General features: G+C 36.2%; 1 protein-coding gene across 6 annotated transcripts in view; it reads right to left on the bottom strand.

Moving 5' to 3' along the window:
- The window catches only part of LOC106876659 (tumor protein D52), a 150,464-nt gene that overhangs the window by 101,497 nt on the left and 30,904 nt on the right, over positions 1-18,063 (bottom strand). For 2 of the 6 annotated variants that reach the window (XM_014925292.2, XM_014925295.2), the window contains exon 1: positions 15,868-15,907. The exons of 2 other annotated variants lie outside the window; for them this stretch is intronic. In XM_014925292.2, the coding sequence (XP_014780778.1) occupies positions 15,868-15,892 (25 nt within the window). In that variant the 5' untranslated portion in view covers positions 15,893-15,907. Of the gene's footprint in view, positions 1-15,168; positions 15,340-15,867; positions 15,908-18,063 lie in introns of those variants that run through there. 2 more of the 6 variants (XM_014925290.2, XM_014925293.2) reach the window with 2 other exon arrangements.

The raw sequence follows: 18,063 nt of genomic DNA, 5'->3' as shown, positions 1-18,063 counted from the left end.
TATATATATATATATATATATATATACATACATATACACATACACACACACATATACACATATACATACACACATACATATATATACACACACACAAACACATATACATACACATATATACACACACACACACATATATATGTATGTATGTATATATATTAGATATACTACAGCTACAGTCCAACTGAAGCCTTGTGAGTGGATTTCGTGAATATGTGTATATATTTTTGTGTGTGCCTGTGTTCATACCCCACCATCATTTGACAACCAATGTTGCTGTGTTTACATCCCCATAATTTAGCAGTTCGGCAAAATACACTGATAGAACAAGTACTAGGCTTACAAAGAATAAATCCTGGGGTCGATTTGTTCGACTAAAGACAGTGCTGCAGCATGGCTACAGTCACATAACTGAAACATGTAAAACAATAACAAACTATGCCATTTTAATCCCAAGCAATGCTGGGTATCTCTACTAGTATTGAATAAATGGTGTTTCACCAACTTATAGTGCTGTTATATTGTAATTGTCTTGTGGATCACAGCATAAACATGGATTGTTCATTGATGTTTCGACAGGTCAATAGACTATAGGTAATGACTTTAGTGGGTGAAACAATAGCGGAAGATTACTAATGGCAGTAGTATGATCTTTTGCATGTTGGGCCTCACGGAGGCGATGGACAAGTGACTGAGGTCTTTGGTGATGCTGTGCTGAGAAAACTTGTCAAACCAAGTGAAATTGTAGTTGTGGCCATTGCTGGTGTTATGCTGGTAGCACGTAAAAGCACCCATTGCACTCTTGGAGTGGTTGGTGTTAGGGAGGGCATCCAGTCATAGAAACCATACAAAATCAGACTGAAGCTGGTGCAGCTCCTTGGCTTACCAGTTCCAGTCAAACCATCCAACCCATACCAGCATGGAAAGTGGATGTTAAATGATGCTGATGAAGACAATAAATTTCATGCTAGCTAAGTGAGCCAATGAGAAAAATTTTAATGTATTTAAGGGGCTATGAAAAAGTTTAATTATATACTCCAAGTATGTAGAAATGAAATAACTAAATAGACAAGATATTGGGCAATCAGTTTACCTAAATGCATAAAATTGACACCAAATTTTCCTCATGTCTCTCATTTTCTTAATGTTATGAACTTGTTGTTGTTGTTTGCACTCCATTGCTTATGACATCGAGAGTTCCAGTCGATCTGATCAACGGAACAGCCTGCTCGTGAAATTAACATGCAAGTGGCTAAGCACTCCACAGACACGTGTACCCTTAACGTAGTTCTCGGGCATATTCAGCGTGACACAGTTTGACGAGGCTGACCCTTTGAATTACAGGCACAACAGAAACAGGAAGTAAGAGCGAGAGAAAGGAATTTAATTTCTGCAAATGTATGACACAGGTAGTTAGTTATGTAACCATGACAACAGTATATTGCTTGTACACTTCAGGCCTACTTATTGTATTCATTCAATTTAAACTGCCACCACAACCACTGACTTCAAAGTCCATTTGAAACAGGATTTATTGATATACAGCCTGTTAGTCATCAACCCAATCTTCTTGCCTTTTCATCATCATCATCATCGTTTAACGTCCACTTTCCATGCTAGCATGGGTTGGACGATTTGACTGAGGACTGGTGAAACCGGATGGCAACACCAGGCTCCTTTTCCTACATACATTTTGTCCATTTTGTCTCTTTATTTATAAATGAACTTCTATATAATCACTCATCCAATCAAATCTCCACCAATTGTATTCAAATATCCTTAAAATGGATGAAAATATTGTAACAATAGTATTTATACATTGGGTAAAAATAATATTTCAATAGATTGTCTAGCAATACAATTTGCGCAGGAAAAGGGGAGTAAAATCTTTAAACATTACACAAAAATTTATCATATCAGTTAAATTTCTACAAAACTGCAAGCATTCTATTTTTGTAGTGTTAAATGATGTTAGCAAAAGAATAAAAAATAATCCAGCAAGGGAATTTACAGCCTCCTGGCAACTTGATTCTGTTCAAATCTCCATCTGACCACATGTTTTAAATCCAAACTTTCAGGACAGCCTACTTCACAATACAAAAACAATGGTTATCACTAAAAACATCTATTTAAATTGGTTGCTTCAGTGACACAGATTGCAAAAAGTAGACTTGACAAGATATACCAGAGAGCTTCCCTTGTATTATACTCTACCATCTTGAAAAAAATTAGGGATACATGTAATGTAGATACGGTGTGTCTGAGTAAGTACCTAGCCAAAAATAAACCTCTGTATTTGACTTTTGTTGACATAGAGAAAGCCTTTGACAGGTTTCCCTGCTCTCTTATCTAGTGGTCAATGTGGAAACTAGGGATAAAAGAGTGGTTGGTGAAAGCTGTACAAGCCATGTACAGGGATGCTGTCATTAAAGTGAGGGTTGGCAACGAGCATAGCAATGAATTCAGGGTATAAGTAGGGGTACACTAAGGATAAGTCCTCAGACCCCTCAGGGGACAAGTAGGGGTACATCAAGGAGCAGTCCTCAGACAGGAATTTAAGTCAAACTGCGCCTGGGAGCTCCTCTATCCTGATGACCTTGTTCTTAAAACTGAATCATCATCAGAACTGGAGACAAAATTTCAGGTGTGGAAGCAAGGTCTAGCTAGAATGAAAGGGCCTTAGAATTAATTTAGCAAAAACTAAAGTCTTAGTGAATAAGACAAATCACAAATCCCTTCAGGTAGATGGCCCTACTCAATATGTAGAAAAGGTGTAGGTACAAACTCCATAAAGTGTATCTGGTGCAAGCAATGGGCACATAAGAGGTGCAGCAATATCAGAGGAAGGTTAACAAGGAAAATACTCTTTGTGTACAGGTACAATAAACACTAGAAATGTACAGAAAATAGACTCCATCAAATGCCAGGGGGATACCTAGAAATAATTGATAGCTTCTATTATCTAGGTGAACAAGTTAGCAGTGGAGGTGAATGCTCTGAGAGTGTAGCTGCTAGAATAAGAATAGACTGAGCAAAGTTCAGAGAGATTCTACCTCTGTTGATAACAAACAGCCTCTCTCTTAGAATGAAAAGCAGACTGTATGATGACTGTGCGAACACAGCATCCACGTTCCATGGCAGTGCAATGTGGGCTGTGACCACAGAGGACATGCAAAGGCTTGAAAGAAATGAAGCCAGAATGCTTCGCTGGATTGCCATGACAGTGTGCATGTGTGACAGAGTGTAAGTGTCTTGTGTTTTGAAAACTGGGCACAAGAGGCATCAGATGTGATGTGCAAGAGAGACGAATGTGCTGGTATGGTCATGTGACACATATGGATGAGGACAGCTGCATAAAGAGACATGGGACGAGGTGGTGAAGCATAATCTTTGAATGTTGGGCCTCATGGAGGCAGCGACAAGTGACCAAGACCACTGGCAATATGCTGTGCTTGAGAAGACTCATCAAGCCAAGTGAAATAGTATTCATGGCCATTGCTGGTGTCATGTAAATGGCATCTGTGAAATCGTAATTTTGGCCATTGTCATGTAAATGGCACCCGTGAAATCATAATTATGGCTGTTGTCTGTAGTATGATCTTTGAATGTTGGGCCTCACAGTGGCGAGGTGGTGAAGCACAACCTTTGAATGCTGAGCCTCACAGAGGCGATAACAAGTGACGAAGACCTTTGGTGATATGCTGTGCTTGAGAAGACTCATCAGGCCAAGTGGAATCGTAGTTATGGCCATTGTCAGTGTCATGCCAATGGCATGTAAAAAGCACCTATTACACTCTTATAGTGGCTGGCGTTAGTAAGGGCATCCGGTTGTAGAAACCATGCCAAATCAGATTGAAACCTGGTGCAGCTCTCTGGCTTACTAGTTCCAGTTAAACCGTCTAACCCATGCCAGCATGGAAAGCGGACATTAGATGATGGTAATTTTTTTATTTTAATATTACTTTTCATTGCAATATTTCAGTATGTGTAAATCATTCCAATCTCAGTATTTATTTAAGTTTTTTTTCCCCTCTTAAAAAATATCAGTTATGAAGGTTTGGAAGCATATTTGTAAAATAAATAAAATGTTTTGACATTCGAACCCTGTGAATGTACTTAAAACAAAGACTTCAGGATATAAGTAACATTAGTCATATATAGCTAAACAAATCCTTCTTGTCATTCAACTCTATTAAAAGGCAAATAATGTCTGCAACCATAAAGAAAAGGCTAGTTGTTTATTTAGCTTCAGGTTGGCTTTAATCAAGCAGACCTATGATCAAAGATGTCCCAAATATAACCATCCAGGATTTTTTTTCTATATCCAAGATTAAATTATACAATAAGTACTTTTCTTTTAAGACAGCAGTATCCGGTATCTCAAAGATTTAGCTGCTACCTCCAGTGGGTTGATTAACAGCTTAGAGACTTCCTTTATTGTGTCAGAAAAGGTTTCTGCATTTAAGTTTATCTCTAAAAGATAAACCCAATAAACTACATGATAAAAACAAAATGGAATGTTATTGTAAATTTAGTTTACAGAAAACTTAAGAAACAATTTGGAATTTCTATCAAAAGGTGTGCTCTGGTACTGATTGTAACATCACTACCAGAGCACACCCTCTATAGAGTACACCTATAATACAACTATGCAAGTATCAATGGAGCACTAGTGTTTACTGACCACACTGTATAACATTAACTGCTAACAATTCATATCATCTAATGAAACAGTGTGGACAACATAAGCCCAGATGAGACAGAAGAGTAGTAAAGCCAATGTGGTGAGTTTTGGATTGTTTTCAAAGGTTTTATGAGCTACTTCCATGCCACTGGCATCTGATCAATCACTAAAATTACAAACCAATGAGGGAATCACTAAATGGCTGCCCAACTTGGTAGAAACAGCAGTAGATTTTTTCATACCATACCCTAATGTCTTAAAAAAGAAAAAGACATTCATCAGTGACATTTTAATATGTTAAAAGATAGTCACAGCTAGAATACCTTTGGTCCAAGCTTTTCTCAATCGGAGCTGAGCTAATGGTAAATGATAACTAGAACAACATTTAACAGTATATCAGAAGTTATCATCATCATCATCATCATCATCGTTTAATGTCTGCTTTCCATGCTGGCATGGGTTTGACGGTTTGACTGGGACTGGTGAGCCAGATGGCTGCACCAGGCTCCAATCTGATCTGGCAGAGTTTCTACAGCTGGATGCCCTTCCTAACGTCAACCACTCCGAGAGTGTAGTGGGTGCTTTTACATGCCACCGGCACGAGGGCCAGTCAGGCAGTACTGGCAACGGCCATGCTCAAATGGTGTTTTTACGTGTCACCTGCACAGGAGCCAGTCCAGCGGCACTGGCAACACCCTCGCTCGAATGGTGTTTTCCACATACTACCGGCAAGAATATTTATTTATTCAATCTACTGGTGCAATAATTAGTCAATTACTTCAACTTATATTATCTTAAGTATGTATAAATATGTGATTAGTGATATTGATCTTTTATTAAAAAATCTGGTACTTATTTCTGATATGTAAGTAAACTGACAAAAATAAAATCTACCCAGCAACAAAACAAAATGAACTGGTAATCCAATACCTAATCCATTTGACCATCTCACTTCGATGTGCCACAGTTTGTTAATGGTAACTAACACAGGACCACAGCGTTATTCCAGTTTTGTCTCAGTCAGCTCACTGAATACTGTTCTTTAACACAGAAGAATGAAGCAACCAAGTGTTTGGTTGTGACACACAAACTCAGTAAGGCAATGTTAATCTCAGAAAATAATATTCTTAGAGCAAATGTCACTTGATTTGAAAAATATGAAGAACCCGTAACATAAAAAAACTTTCAATAATAGAAAAGAAAACAAATTAGGTATATAAAATGACAATGACAATAATGGAAGTAACAAAAGCAATGAAGATAATATATGCAGCAACAAATGTGATGGGACCAATGAAATCTGACATTCTCTAGAACTGAAGAACAACATTTCAAGTGTTAAGCAACTCTTATTTGAAACATTAATTAATTTGGAGTTTCATATTTGTTTAACTATTTGTAATGAGATATATAAATAAATCCAAAAACAGTATGGTCAGCCAGTAAAAGTTAAATAAGGTTAAGAGGAATTTACCCATAAGTAGACTGTTGCATAAACTTATGCATATTCCTCATCTTAAATAACAACAGCATTTATATTAACAGTTCTTGTATATTTAGGTTGAAATGTCCCAAGCCAATGGTGGTAATCTTTTTGAAATGATGACAGATTCCAGTGAAAAGAAAAACAACAAAATCATGAAAATTAACTGTTGCTGAGTGAATATGATTAATTACAGCCAAGCTGTTGAAAATAAGCACCTACATAATTGGGTCATAATTATAGATAACTTACAATGAGAACTGAATCATAGCTAGCACTCATTTTAGTTATTTTTATCAATGCCAATTCCATAAATAAAGATTGTAAATGGAAATTACTCATTTAAAGGAGCGAATACCTGTTAAATCATTGTATCAAATGACAATAAGTAATAGGAGTCTAATAGCCCCACTGAGTCATAAGGGCTGCTCTTGAAGACTTTGTATTCAGTATAGTGTATCTAGGGCAAGTCAGTGAGGCAAAGTTCATTCATACCTCTCCAACCAACACTCAAAAATTTCACACAGTAAGATAAAGAAATACTTGTTAGTTATACAGAGCTCTTGCTGTTTACAGTCTGTAAGTTGATACCAAACTTGGTACTTATTTCACAAAAGGTTTGACAAAGTCATGTTGAGAAGTAATTGCACTGGCCACGAACACACAAGTATGGAATGCACACTTTGGTTGATGTTTCATCAATTTAGCCAAATATAAGCCACATATGGTACGCTATGTAGAGATTTACAGAAAAAAAAAGAAAAGAAAAAAATAATTGCACATGAAGGAAGAAATTTGCATATGTCCAACAATCTGAGGATCAGAAACATGAAGTGTTCAGGATTGTGAAACAATGTGTAAAGGAGCACCACAATGCCATTGGCAATAAGTGTACTTGGAATGAAGGCATACTCAAAGGAATCAAACAAATGGATCAGATTATGATGGTCACAGAGAGTCATAGTCTGAGACAGAGTAGACCTAAATGAGATGTAGTTTGGCTTCATGCCCAAAAGAGGTACCATAGATGCAATCTTCCTAGTGAGGCAGCTGCAGGAGAAATACTCGGTTAAGAATAAACCACTATTTCTGGCTTTCATTGCTTTGGCGAAGGCATTTGACAGGGGACCACATTCAGTAATTTGGTGGTCACTGAGGAAGCTAGGTATAGACAAATAACTTGTGGTGGCTGTGCAAACTGTATACAAAGATGCAGAAAGTAAAGTGAGAATCAGCAACAATTTCAGTGACAAATTTACTGAGAAGGTAGTTCATCAAAGTTCAGTCCTCTCCTATTCATCATAGTCTGGCAGGCCATCACAGAGTGAGATTGGCCACGAGAGCTCCTATATATTGATGATTTAAGCTCTCAAAGATAAATTTATAGTGGAATAAGAGAGGAAATTTTAGGCATGGAAGACAAACCTTGATGCAAGAGGTTTCCAAATAAACTTAGTAAAGACTAAGTAGGAAAGACGACAGGACCTTGATATCTTCTGGGAAATGGTCTTGCTTGATAAGCAGGAAAGAAGTAGGTATAAACTCCAAAAGCTGTACCCAATGTAAGCTAAGGATACATGAGAGGTGTAGTAGAATTACAGGCTAACAGAGAAAGTAAACTTATGTGTCATCCACTGGAGCAATACATATTATGAGCACACTGGAAATAGATTCTCTTGAATACCTGAATGACATGCGAGAAGAAATCAATAACTTTGGTTACCCAGGAGACATAATTAACAGGGGAGATGGTTGCTCCAAAAGTATAGTAGCAAGGGTAAGAACAGGCTGAAATAAGTTCAGGGAGCTTTTACCACAGCTGGTAATAAAGGTCTTTTCCCTCAGAGTGAAGAACAGATTGTAAAACACTTATGTTTGAACTGTAATGCTGCATTGTAGTGTGACATATGCCTTGAATGCAGAGGATTTGAGAAGATTGGAAAGACAAGAAGTGAGTATATTCCATTGGATGTACAATGTAAGTGTGCATGAACAATATAGTACAAATGTGCCGAAAGAAAAACTGGGCATAACAGGAATCAAATGTAGTATGCCAGAAAAGGACTGCACTGGTATGGACATGTGGTTCATATGGCTGACAATAACTATATAAAGAAGTATTGATCTCAATGTGGACGGAGTTTGTAGAAGAGAGAGAGAGAGAGAGAGAGACCCAAGAAGACATGAGACAAATTGGTGAAGGCTAATCTCAGGATCTTGAACCTCACGGAGGAGATAGCAAAGGATTTGGATGGCTGATGATAAATAGTTCTTGAGAAGACCTGTCCAACTCAGTGAAACTAAGTTCTAGAAGAGCTGTGTGTGTGTGCATATGTACATATATGCACAAGTGAGCCATTTGCTCAATTTTATCCCCATTATCTCTCTAACTGCAGCATTTCCTCAATACCATTAAACCCTTCTCACTACTCAGAACCATTTCCCTTGATATTCATCCCTTATCCCTAATACTGTCCTCTCCACCTACATTTTATATTGCTCCCCCCCCCACTACATTCACTATTCTGCCACCATGTTTTTCACTCCCTCCATGCATTATACCTGCCTCTTTCTCTCATCCCCACACCCTTACAACTTAGCCAACCACTCATCATCTCTCATCTTTCCCCTGTCTACAGTGTATCAGCATTATTTTTCTGCCACACTTCACTCCTTACCCACCATTCACTACATCCGCCCTTCAGCCATATCAAACCTCTAAAGTTGTTGCCTACTCTTCCCTGCCTCTTTAACTCAGCATCCACTCAACACTAGTTCTTCATTCGTTATATTTGTTGCCTCACTCATTCCCTATCTCTCACACTCCCATACATTCTTGCTATCAACCCACATTCCTGGCTCTTTTACCTCCATTCACTTCTACTCACCTCATAGCTTGAGGGTCAACACAAACTCCTTATCATCACTATTTTTATCTCTTTCTCACCCCCACTTCAATCACCCATTTCTCTTCTAAATAGTGAGTAGCCATTTAATCCCTCTACAGCAAGAAATCATTTCTGCTCTGGCTCCTTATCTCATACTTCTAGCATAAATCCGCCTCTTTCTCTGTCTGGGTTCATAGTCTTGCAAGCTACATGACAATCTCACTAGTGTTAGTGGAATGAAAAAAGCACCCAGTAAATGCTGTAAAGTGGTTGATGTTAGGAAGGGTATCCAACTGTAGAAACCATGCTAAAGTAGATTGTGGGATACAAAGCAGTCTTTGAACCCATTAGTTCCTGTCAAACTGCTCAACCCAACATAAAACATGTATTCCAATAGCCATCTAGTCATGATTTCTTTTCTTTTTTATTGTATGTCATCTTATAATTCCCATTTTATACATTTGTCATACAGAAGTGTTGACAAATATTCATCAGATCTTTGTTTCTACCTGACCACTGTCAGTTTACATTTGACAAAACCAACTTAAGTCAACTGATTTCTTATGAAACTCCAGAAACAGAAATTGTAAATATGAAAACTTGAGTATGAACAGCAACAAATTCCTAAAACTTGCATGATGAATTTGTATCCTGCAGTTAGGATTTTTGTTTTCATATGTTGTATAAGTTTTGTAATTATATTTTACTGCAACGATCTGAAAAGATTTTACAATTTACAGAAATTAACTAGCAATATCTTACTACTATACAGAATGAAGGTTGAAGTTGTCTTAACATTACAATAGAAAAAAAAAAAAAACAGAATAAGAACTGGTCTTATGAGTTCTTTTAGTTCATGAAAGAATAACTTAATTCTATATAGGTTTAGTTTTAGCACACTGATATTCTTGTCATATCAATTTTTATTAAGCTTCAGAATTTGGTATGAACACATGGACAGTGAACAAAAGAAGTCTATTTGAATAACTAGCAATAGAAGCTCAGTCATATATACAGCAAGTAAGTTGAATAAGGCTTAACTTAATCATTGAGTCTATTCTCTGAGTGAAACATTGATAGAATTTTTCAGTAATGGATACAATGCAACAGTTTACCATTACTTTCTTTATCTAGATATGAAGCTTAATTTGTGAGCACATTCTTTGCCTGTGCATTTCAATCTAGAGGACTTGACTATTAATCTTTAGCTCTATCTCACTTTGTATACTCTTCTTCTAGATATATTGTTCATACCCATTACATTTCCATACCATTTTCATCATTACTTTTAAAAACATGGGTTAATACTTGGGGTATGTAGGCACTCCCTCAAAATCTGTGCTAAATTGATATCAAGTTTGCATTGCACAATGATTTAACTCATTTCTTTTCACTCCTGCATGTCTTTTGACTTCACAGCTCAAGTTTCACTGGCACACAGTATCACACATACTTGTCAACAACCAGCAGTTCCCGAATCTCATTCCAGTCATTTCAGATTCTAGAAATTATGCTATTCTCTCCTCATTGCAGTGCTAACAGCATTTTTTTTGTTACTTAATTACTTCTTTAAGTAAATAAATTCATCAAATTCAATTTTCAATTTTCAGATGATTGCACTATTTATTATACAATTTATATTTTGGTTCCAAATCAGTGTACAAGTATACTGCATCATTTGTGCACCCACTATTGCTATTTTGTAACTCACTTTTATGGACATCTGTAATCATCATCGTTTAACGTCCGCCTTCCATGCTAGCATGGGTTGGACGATTTGACTGAGGACTGGTGAAACCGGATGGCAACACCAGGCTCCAGTCTAATTTGGCAGAGTTTCTACAGCTGGATGCCCTTCCTAACGCCAACCACTCAGAGAGTGTAGTGGGTGCTTTTACGTGTCACCCGCACGAAAACGGCCACGCTCGAAATGGTGTCTTTTATGTGCCACCCGCACAAGCCAGTCCAGGGGCACTGGCAACGGCCACGCTCAAAATGGTGCATCTCATGTGCCACCCGCACAAGAACCAGTCCAGGGGCACTGGCAACGATCTTACTTGGCTTGCCGGGTCTTCTCACGCACAGCACATTTCCAAAGGTCTCAGTCAGTAATGAACTGCTTTAACAATAGAGTTTAAAAATGTGGGTTTGAAGATATATACTGAGCCTCAGTGAACCCTAACAAATAACTTACTATTTAATCTATCATCATCATCATTTAGCATCCGTTGTCCATGCTGGCATGGGTTGGACGGTTTGACCAGGGCTGGCAAGCTGGAAGGCTGCACCAGACTCCAGTCTCATTTGAAATGGTTTCTACGGCTGGATGCCCTTTCTAATGCCAACCATTCCGAGAGTGTAATGGGTGCTTTTACGTGCCACTGGCATGGGTGCCATTTACATGACATGGTATCTGTCACAACTGTGATTTTACTTGACTTGATGGGTCTTCTTCTCAAGGACAACATAATGCCAAAGGTCTAGGTCATTGCCTCTGTGAGACCCAACATTTGAAAGGAGCTTTTCATGTGCCACCAGCATTAGCCACCTTGTCTCTGTGAGGCTCAAAGCTTGAAAGGTGCTCTTTATGTACTACTAGCATGGGTACCAGTTATGTGACACCAGCATCGGCCACAACTACGATTTCACTTGGCTAAACTGGTCTTCTGAAGCACAGCATTTCGTAAATGATCTTGGTCACTAGTCATTGCCTCTGTGAGGTCCAAAGTTTGAAATTCATGCTTCACCACCTCCTCCCACGTCTTCTTGAGTCTACCTCTACCACAGGTTCCCCCCACAGTTAGAGATCGGCACTCTTTACACAGCTGTTCTCGTCCATACACATCACGTGGTTGTTAAACCTGATAGAAATAGTAGTCAAATCATCTTTAATTCACATCGTACTACCTTAGGGGAAGAAAAAAAAGGATACAATGGATAATGTAGCCCAATACACTTCTAAAAAGATATGATGGCTATAGTTGGAAGGCTGTTAATGATAGATCTACTCAATCAGTTTATCTGAGGTTAAAATGGAAAGGTTCAGTCTATTTGTCACCAAGTAGTATATTCGTTTTTTGTAAGCTGATGACAAATGAGGACGAAACCATTGAGACTTGGATTACACACACACACACACACAATAAGATTGGTTAGCCAGCATAATATTTAGTAATACTTGTCTATGAATACTTTTTCTCCTCTGAAGACAAGTACAGCTACATCATTTTAGACACTGTTGACACACAGGCTCATCTGGACATTGTCTCACACATCTAAGCTCATTATGCCTCACCATGACACAATGAAATTAAGATTACATAAAGTATGATTTAACTGGTGAAATTCTCTTAAGCAAGAATTCTTTTTCAATGGGAATGATCTGCAGCAAAGAAGTGTGATATTACAATTTTAATTAGCAATTAAATATCCAGAATTTTTATTCACCCTAGCCCTGTGTTTACATGTGTTGGATTGATATTCCTCATTGATATTTAATGACAGGTCAGCTCTGATCAAGCAAACACACAATCAAAACGTGTTCCAATGGTAACCATGCTATCTTTTCTGTTAGTCAGGCTTTGTGTATCTATGACTAATACATAATCTAATGTATCCTTACTTTCATAAAACAGTATAGTTGTTTTGAAGGAGATTTGGTAGTTATTTCTGGCAGGTTGACTGACTGCATTGAGGCACCCTCATTAACTTGTGGATTGATGTTATGCTTCGTAAGGTTTTCATTTTATTTTATTGCTAGATGATAATGCTTGCATCAATAAGTGTGATTGATTCGAGTTCATGTATATGTTGTGCTGAATCAATAAAGCAAATGACAATGATTTCGACTCACATATTATGAATATTGCAATGTATGTGAACATGTATACATATCCTTTTACTGGTTTCAACCACTGGACCTGTGCTAGGGCATCATATTCATGGTGTTTAGGTGATCATATCAACGTCAGAACTGTTTCAGTCAAGTACTTATTTTATAGATTTCTATTTACAAAACTTTTAAGTTAGAGAACATAGTGGGATACAACATAAAAAGATACAGATACACTTACATTATGTATATGTGTGAAATTTTTACCAAATTCTACTCACAAAGTAATGGTCACCTGAAGCTAGAGTAGAACACACATCTGCCCACTGTACATATTTAAACATTACTATTTTTAATTATCACAGAAAATGAAATTTGAATAGTATCTAATTAAAGGAGTAGTCCTAAAATCAATTGGTAATGAAACAGTCGGTTCATTATTTGTTCTTTATATTCTTTGAATTGGTTAGCATTTCTTTCAATCGCAAGGAAATCATTATAATGAGACAATTTTCCAGCCCTAATGTAAAGAAAGTGACAATATTATTTACTGCTTATAACTCATAGGTTTTTATTAGCCATTAAAAATTATTGGCCAAACGTGTCAGGGGATTAGTTTCCCCTTTCATCCTGTGTGTACACATACGCTATATGTTTATAATGCACTGAAAACTTTGAGCAGGATTCACAAAGGAACATAATATTATGTTATTAGTGAACTTGAGTTTACACCCAGTTATAAAGTTTTAACTAATCAATAACTTTTTAAGTTTCTGTTGGGACAGACATGACGTTTCTGACATCTTTTAGAAAGTAGCCTACTTTCTCTTCAACATAGCCTATATTTTTGTATATTTGTATATATATATATATATATATATATATATATATATATATATATATATATATAGCCAGTTCTGCAGCAGCAGTTAATTCACAAAATATAAATTTATCAATGGGTTATCCCAATGAAAAAAAAAAATGTCCGAGTATTATGTACAAACGAACATTCAACTTACACATCATCCGCATTCCACGATGATGCAAGGTTGTTTGGAGAGTGCAATGAAAGAGAAAGATCGATTTAGTATTTCTCTCGGCTTACTACAACAAGAGTACATCATTTTCACTGAAAGATACTGGTGTCTACATCACATAAATATTATATTTGTTTCATGCATATTAATAGATTTCTATAACCATACTTGTTAAATATGTAAATCACAATCGGGATGTAATAGGTATAAAACCATAAACATAGGTTTAATATAATAACCAAAAAGGAAAGAGGAAAAATCAATAACACATACACACAAAATAAAGCTTTAGCTTAATGACCGAAACAAGATTCGTTACAAACAAACACATCACGATTACAGAGGCTTGCTAAATTTGCTGAATCGAAACGTGTATGTAAACATAAATGTAGTGAGAGGGGTGTAATACATAAACGAACATGTGCTTAGGAGGTGCACTACCGGAAGAGAGAGAGAGAGAAATGGCTTCGGTATTCCCAAACTGAATCAAAAAATCTTACGGAGATATTTTACTAGATGCGAGACATTGAAAATCGAAATCAGCTGATATTTGCCGGAAGCATCATAAGAATAAACAACTTCGTAGCAGTATAGTATAATCTCTAAGGTGCATAGCAAATGCACATATATATATATAATTATAAACATAATTACACACATACATTTTATATATATATATATATATATATATATATATATATATATATATATATATATATATATATATATATATATGCATATCAATACATTCGTGTGTGTATAGTAACCACTATACTTCTGTTAACTATGTAGCAATGCAATTTACAATAAAATAAATTACTTTCATCATATAAATGTAAAAAAAGTATGATTCATAACTTGAACACAAATAATAACGAAAGTAACAGTAGTATTTTGATCATTATGATGCCTAGACAAGTAAAATAAAGTGCATTCTCCAGGGACAGTAGATTTTTTTTTCACAAGTCTTGAGAGTTACAAGATATGAAGAAATATAAATTTACGAAGCTCATGTCTTTCTTTCGAGCATTAGCAACATGAATAAAGCGGCTCCAGTTGGGAAATCGAAACCGGGTCGTTAACTCCATTTTTATCACCAAGAACATAAAAACACGTCGAAGTTAATATTGTAGCGATGACGTAGTCGAAAGTGTTCGGAATGATGATCATGCAAGAAAAAGAAAGTAAAGTTTAAAAGGAAATTATTTTTAAAAAAATGTAAAATGAAAAAAATTGATAAAAACCGTCAATATCTGTGTCAAATTCTATTGCATAGCTGGATAACCCAATAGATTCCGCCATCATGATTGCCGAGGAGACCTCTCCCAAATTAAAGAAAATGTGAAGACAAAAAAAACCGTAAAAGATATTAAAATGTATAAACAGTCACTAGAAATTGCAGAACGAGCAGGAGCAGCCAGCTCGCCAGCCAACCTGCATGTCCGCCTAGCTGTTTGTATGTCTGTCTGTCTGACCAGTCACTGACACATCTGCCAACGACCATCAAAACAAGTCGTTTCTCCATCAAAACACTTCAATATGTTCATAGAGTAAGCAGAAGACTAAACAAACCATCACCGAGTAGTCCATCATTTGGTTTCGATCACTTCACAGAACTTATCATTTTATCTCATTTATATATATATATATATATCACATCGCATGCTTGTGTGGAAAACAATAATAATTGTTATTTATTAACATCTTTGGGTTTTACAACCCACCCAGTCAAACTTCAGCGCTTGATGAAATAAATACTAGGCATAATTACAGTTTAATGCTTCCCACCAACTCTGTTTCCTCAACTTTCTTACTAATGCGTATAGTTAATGAATTTTTGCAGATATCTTTTCCGTGGATGCTGGTGAAAAGAAAACTTTCTTTCAATTTAATTTTCTTTTGCGTAGTAGTGATGGTGCGTCAGAAAGAAAAGATGTTCGTACCTTTTTTAACTTGCTCATGGTGCATACATCATAATGATATCATTCAGATAAGATGATAGAGTATCGTCCAGAATATATTTGATCTGTATTGTAGTTGACTAGTTCCTTAATGCTTTGAATATTTTCCAGCTGTACTGGAAAATTCGGGAATTTTTTTTTTTTTCAATGACTTTATGCTGTGCAACAACGACGTGCAAGTTATTGAATAAGTTAAAAGGGTATAGATTTCTTTTTCTTTCAGAATCTAAAAATGAACTGATTGAAAATATTCACTAACATTATTGTGATCTACATCCTCGAAACCGTATCTGCAAAATTTCCTTAAAAAAGAGGATTGTCAAGAAAGTTATAAGCAAACGAAGTTGGAAAGTGGGATTGGGTATAAAATGTCGAGTTATGTCTAAGATCTGAGGTTGCTTCACTATGAAAAAAAAATCTGTACCTTATTATTATTATTATTATTATATTGTGAGATAGTGAATTGGTAATGCCACACTCAATTATTATACACTATTTTAGTTTCGTCTCTTCGTATCCTGACTTCAAATCATTTATAACTCATAACTGTGCCCACTGTGAGATATTTTCTGACTCCAAACCATGCACAGAAATAAACTTTTATCTTTCATCAAATACGACTACTAATCTGTGCCAATACAGAAAGTATTATTAATATATTTTTTTTTTAATTGAAAATTAAACTAAGGCGTAGTTTGGTGCTAGACCTTCTGGTATGTGTTCCAGCTCTTTTCATTCTGAGTTCAAATCTTGCAATTTGCCTTTCATCCCACCAGGGTTGATAGAATAAAATATCAGTTAAGTACTAGGGTCGACATAACTGACCATACTTATTCCATCCAAATCTCCAGCAATGTGCCTCTGTTAGAAACAATTATTACTGAGTAAATGTTATGATTGCTAAGGAAGCGTTTTTAAAAACTAAGTAATCACTAATATTTCTTTAAAACATTCTCTTTTTTGCAACATCAACATGAAAGAAAAATAATTATTTATGCGGTTTCATCTTTTGATGAAATAATCTAATTATTTAGTGTTTGACAAAAGTTAGAGCTGTATACTTTGTTTCCAACCACTAAAGGACTACATGTTACTGATTATACAGGGTGATCCATGAAAAAGTAACCCGGGTTTGATAGCATAGTGTTAATACAGAAATAAATTTACACACATGAAAAAGCACCCAGCCTTTCATTTGCAAGTGTCATAGTCTAATTTTGACTGCTCATAACTGCTATTCAGAAGCCACGTGCAGTAATTTACTTGTTTGCTCTTGTCATCCACTTCTAATTGGATGTACACATGTGAAATGACATAGCTTAAACATTAGACTTCTCAACACTCATTGGCATAACCTCCTGCTTATGTGAGACTACTGTGCCAACTTATGTGTTGACTTCTTTGGTCTTTGAGTAATCCTTGTACTGAATAACTTCTGGCATTTGAACTGTAGGATTTATTAGTCTTGGAGAACTGTGCACTGACCCCATAGTACACCAGTTCTCAACCAACATTTGTATCATTCTTTTTGTCAGTAAGTCTTTGCTTGGAAACCTGACTTCAAAAATTTCACATGTTTGCTTAGCAGAACTTGTTCTCATATATGCTTTCCTCAATTTCCACTCTTTCTGCTATTGAGTAAGTCATCTTGCAGAAAAGGCTAGAGATGTTCACTCAATGCAATCTTACAATCAACTAATGTGGTGAGGATTCAGAAAGGATAATGTAGAAAACAGTTGACTAGTATGCCATCTTGGTCCAGCAGTTACAAGCTTTTCAAATAATACAATGACACCTGGAAACAAAAGTCTGAGTGCTTTTTCCTGTGTGTAAATTTACTTCTGCATTTACACTATGCTATGGCACTAGGGCTACTTTTTTAAGCAACTAACAATAGAAATTAAGTTGGATAGGTATGAAATATAATTACTTGGGTGGTTATAGAAGTGCAAAGAAGGCAGAGAGTCCATTTTCTATGCGATTGATAACATTTAGCCATTATGAGAGCTAGTTTTGACTGTCGATGTAGATCACTGTGAGGCCTGTCCTGCTTGCTACCAAAAAAAGTCAAGCAGAATTTCATAAACACAATTTCTTAGGGTTGCCTTCTGCATGAAAAATATAATAGTTACATAATGTAGTGAACCAAAAGTAACTTTTAATCAACTGAAATTAAAC

Source organism: Octopus bimaculoides, chromosome 3 (genome assembly GCF_001194135.2).
Source record: "Octopus bimaculoides isolate UCB-OBI-ISO-001 chromosome 3, ASM119413v2, whole genome shotgun sequence".
Classification (NCBI taxonomy): Eukaryota; Metazoa; Mollusca; class Cephalopoda; order Octopoda; family Octopodidae; genus Octopus; species Octopus bimaculoides.
Note: the sequence above shows the minus strand (reverse complement) of the source record. Positions and strands in the feature narration are given on the sequence as shown.